This window comes from Mandrillus leucophaeus, unplaced genomic scaffold (genome assembly GCF_000951045.1).
Source record: "Mandrillus leucophaeus isolate KB7577 unplaced genomic scaffold, Mleu.le_1.0 Scaffold1165, whole genome shotgun sequence".
NCBI lineage: Eukaryota > Metazoa > Chordata > Mammalia > Primates > Cercopithecidae > Mandrillus > Mandrillus leucophaeus.
This window is the reverse complement of record NW_012099932.1, coordinates 514,635-519,582: the sequence shown is the minus strand read 5'-3', so window position 1 is coordinate 519,582 and position 4,948 is coordinate 514,635. Positions and strand designations below refer to the sequence as shown.

The 4,948-nt window shown below is 39.0% G+C and overlaps 1 protein-coding gene across 1 annotated transcript in view; it reads right to left on the bottom strand.

The window, feature by feature from the left end:
* Positions 1-296: 296 nt before the first annotated feature.
* Positions 297-4,948, bottom strand: part of LOC105553366 (WD repeat-containing protein 70) — a 332,864-nt gene continuing 328,212 nt past the window's right edge. Inside the window, exon 11 of the mRNA XM_011999421.1 lies at positions 297-437. Within this exon, the coding sequence (XP_011854811.1) occupies positions 297-437 (141 nt within the window). The remainder of the gene's footprint in view (positions 438-4,948) is intronic.

The window sequence follows — 4,948 nt, the reverse complement described above, 5'->3', positions numbered from 1 at the left end:
AAAATGGTATAGAAAGAATCTAGGTGATCATCTATAAACTTGCCAAGGTAGAAGCAAAGATCATTTTTGTGGAGGCTTCAAACTCTTATGGAATTTGAATCTAAATGAAAAACTTAGGCAAAAAATAAGTAAATATTTAAACATTTTACTTGGTAATTTTTAATACAAACAATGTTGCAAAGTTGGAAATGTATTTTAATGAAGAAATCAGACTGGCAAAGGTGCATTAACAAAAATCACAGCAAGCTTTACTAAACACTAGGGTATTATTGTCATATTTGTTAAAGATGATTGTTTTATATGGAGAAATACATCAAAAAGAAAGTTTTTAACCTACCTCCACGAGAGGCAAGGACATTACCATCATAGGAAAAAGTCACGCAAGAAGTGTCTGTGCCCGAGTCATGAGCCTGTTTATAGTGGAACTTAGGATGAACCTATTCACAAAGACAAGGAAAGTGTTAACATCTCACCTGAATTCAGAAGAGAACACTTTTGTGGCAAGAACATTTCACTTTATCATGATGAAAATGATACACACCTATAAGCAAAGTACTAATTTCATGTGATTATAACTTGCTTTAAAAAAAAAAACCAAATGGCTTTTCAAAATATCCATTTGCTTTAACAAAGAACAGAGAAGGTAAGTCCTAGCAGGAGATATTTTTCCAGATTGCCCTAGCAAGCTCTGTACAAGACAAGACTACAATAACTTCTTCATATTATGCTTATAAAGTTATTGGGTCAATTTCCTGTATTTATCTGAAAGAGCAAATATAAATCAAAATTACAAATTAGCACATTATTTATTTACCCCAAAATATTTATTGTATTCCTAGGATATGCCATACACTCTGCACATGGTTGAAGGTCTTGAACTATCCTTAATGTGCCTGTGGAATGAATAATGATAATAGTAACAGCAGCTAACCCTTATACAATGCTTATCATATCCTAAGCACTATATGTCTTCCTATCTTGCCTATTTAGTCCTCACAATCACTCTGTAAGTTAGGTTCTGTTATTACCATCTCCATTTTATAGTTTGAGAAACTGAGGTACAGAAACTTAAAAACCTTGTCCAAGGCCACACAGTTTGTAAGTAGTAGACCTGGGGGTTTGAACCCAAAAAGACTATTCTTAAATACTGAATTATAATCCTTCTCTTACTGATCTATCTTAATAGTATTTTTATTTCTAATGTTGTTTCTACACAGTTAATGACTTGTAATTCTACTATACCAATCTTGCCACTCAATTATGACTCAGCAACCAGTACAAGGTACTAGAAGTCAATTACCTCAAAAAGCATGGTCTACATGAACAAAGACATTTGGTCCATTAAAAACTTTGTCCCCTACATAGCTGTCATTAGTAACCTCTGTAATAGCTGTGTGTGCGTGCGTATGTGTGTACCTGTGTATGCACACACACATGCCATGCTGGCTAATTACACAATGGTTCTGGGCCATTACCAACTTTCTTAGGGTAATTCCATAGCGAAAGACAGGGGCACTGCTGGTAATGACACGATGTGAGTCCCTCCTGGGAGCCACAGGTATGGTAAAGCAAGTGAGCTCATCTCCATTGTTCTAGTAGCAACCCTTAATGAAGAATGAGTCACAAAACAGAGCTTGTGCACTTTGCCCTCCAAATAATATCCCTGACACCCAGTCCCTGGGCTTACACCTAAAAAAATCCAGTAATGAGGAGTACACCACCTTATAAAAGCAGGCCAGTTCATTTAAAAAAATAATAATAATCTGCATACACTGAGTGAAAACTGGCTTCTCAGTTCTTCCTCTGGGTAACAGTCTTAGAATTTTATATTAGCGATCATGCTTCCATCTTTCATAAACACAAAGAATTCATTGATTCAATTTTTTTTTATTGGACATCAACTGTATTTATTGCAGACATTCAGTTAAGCAGAGAAAACACAAATGAGCTGAGATAAACACAGCTTCTCAAAGACTGGGCAGTCCCCAGAAAGGATACAGATCAGCACAGAGAGTGACAAGTGCTACAAATGGGGAAATACAGAGTAATATGTAAGTACTGAGGAGAAGGTCCTAACCCAAACTTGACAATGAGGGAGAAAAGCAGAGACCTAACAGATAAAGTAAAAGTTAGCAGTTGCAGGAGCAGGAGGTGAGGGCAAGAAAGAGTATTTCAGTCAGAGGGTACTGCAGTGTGGTAAGCCGAATTTTTACTCTTGTGACCTCTGCACCCTAGTGTGATGTCCATGAATACCCTATATGGTCAAAGGAGCTTGGCAGGTGTAATTATGGTTACTAGTCAGCTGACCTTAAAATAGACAGATTATCTTAGATTGCAGGTGGGGTTGAAGCAGTTGCATGAGCTACAGTGCCGACAAGAAAGTCACAGAAATGTGATGGAAGAGGAAGTCAGAGAAATTTGAGACATGAGAAGTGTTTAACATGTCAGTATTGGCTTAAAGATGAAGGGGACCACATGTCAAGGAAACAGGGATCTGAATCCTGCCAACAACCATTGAGCTTGAAAGAGGACCCTGAGCTCAGACTGAGAGTCACATACCAAGGCAATACTCTGATTTTAGCCTGGTGAAACCCTGAGAAGAAAATCCAGCCACACTGTGCCAGACTTCTTACCTACAGGAATTGTGAGAAACCAAAGGCATGGTGGGGAAATGATATGAACAGGCCCCAGATATCAAGGCCGTAGAAGCCATGGGATATGGTTTGGATCTGTGTCCCCACCCAAATCTCATGTCAAATTTTAATTCCCAATGTTGGAGGTGGGACTTGGTGGGAGGTGACTAGATCACAGAGATGGCTGCTTATGAATGGTTCAGCACCAGTCCCTTTGGTACTGTCCTCATGATAGTGAGTTCTCATAAGATTTAAAAGTGTGTGGCACCTCCCTCTCTCTTCACTTGTTCCTGCTCCTGCCATGTGAGATGCCTCACTCCCCCTTTGCCTTCCACCAAGACTGTAACTTTCCTGAGGCATCCCCACAAGCCAAGCAGATGCCAGCATCATGCTTCCTGTATAGCCTGCAGAAACATGAGCCAATTAAACCTCTTTTCTTTATAGACTATGCAGCCTCAAGTATTTCTTTATATCGATGGGAGAACAGACCAATATACCATATTAAGAAGCTCAGATTTTATCCTGAAGGCAAAAGGAAGCTGCAAAAGGAGTTTAGGCAGTTTACCCACCAACTTATTTACATTAGGTATTTTCCTAATGCTATCCCTCCCCCAGTCCCGCACCCCACAACAGGCCCCAGTGTGCGATGTTCCCCGCGCTGTGTCCAAGTGTTCTCATTGTTCAGTTCCCACCTATGAGTGAGAACATGCAGAGTTTGGTTTTCTGTCCTTGTGAGTTTGCTGAGAATGATGGTTTCCAACTTCATCCATGTCCCTGAAAAGACATGAACTCATCTTTTTTATGTCTGCATAGTATTCCACGGTGTATATGTGCCACATTTTCTTAATTCAGTCTGTCACTGATGGACATTTGGGTTGGTTCCAAGTCTTTGCTATTATGAATAGTGCCGCAATAAACATACGTGAGCATGTGTCTTTATAGCAGCATGATGTACAATCCTTTAGGTACATACTCAGTAATGGAACTGCTGGGTCAAATGTTATTTCTAGTTCTAGGCCCTTGAGGAATCACCACACTGTCTACTACAATGGTTAAACTAGTTTAAACTTCCACCAACAGTGTAAAAGTGTTCCTGTTTCTCCACATCCTCTCCAGCATCTGTTGTTTCCTGACTTTTTAATGATCGCCACTCTAACTGGTGTGAGATGGTATCTCATTGTTGTTTTGATTTGCATTTCTCTGATGACCAGTGAAGATGAGCATTTTTTCATGTGTCTGTTGGCTGCATAAATGTCTTCTTTTGAGAAGTGTCTGTGTTCATATCCTTTGCCCTTTTGATTGGGTTGTTTTTATCTTGTAAATCTGTTTGAGTTATTTGTAGATTCTGGATATTAGCCCTTCGTCAGATGGGTAGATTTTCTCCCATTCTGTAGGTGGCCTGTTCACTCTGATGGTAGTTTCTTTTGCTGTGCAGAAGCTCTTTAGTTTAATTAGATCCCATTTGCCTATTTTGGCTTTTGTTGCCGTTGCTTTCAGTGTTTTAGTCATGAAGTCCTTGCCCATGCCTATGTCCTGAATGGTATTGCCTAGGTTTTCTTCTATGGTTTTAAGTCTAACATTTAAGTCTTTAATTCATCTTGAATTAATTTTTGTACAAGGTGAAAGGAAAGAATCCAGTTTCAGCTTTCTACATATGGCTAGTCAGTTTTCCCAGCACCACTTATTAAATAGGAAATCCTTTCCCCATTTCTTGTTCTTGTCAGGTTTGTCAAAGATCAGATGGTTATAGATGTGTTATTTCTGAGGCCTCTGTTCTGTTCCATTGGTCTATGTATCTGTTTTGGTACCAGTACCATGCTCTTTTGGTTACTGCAGCCTTGTAGTACAGTTTGAAGTCAGGTAGCATGATGCCACCAGCTTTGTTCTTTTTGCTTAGGATTGTGTTGGTAATGCAGGCTTTTTGGTTCCATATGAACTTTAGTTTTTTCCAATTCTGTGAAGAAAGTCATTGTTAACTTGATGGGGATGGCATTGAATCTATAAATTACTTTGGGCAGTATGGCCGTTTTCACAATATTGATTATTCCTATCCATGATCATGGAATGTTCCTCCATTTGTTTGTGTCCTCTTTTATTTTGTTGAGCAGTGGTTTGTACTTCTCCTTAAAGAGGTCCTTCACAACCCTTGTAAGTTGTATTCCTAGGTATTTTACTCTCTTTGCAGCAATTGTGAATGGGAGTTCACTCATGATTTGGCTCTCTGTTTGTCTGTTATTGGTGTATAGGAATGCTTGTGATTTTTGCACATTGATTTTGTATCCTGAGACTTTGCTGAAGTTGCTTATCAGCTTAAG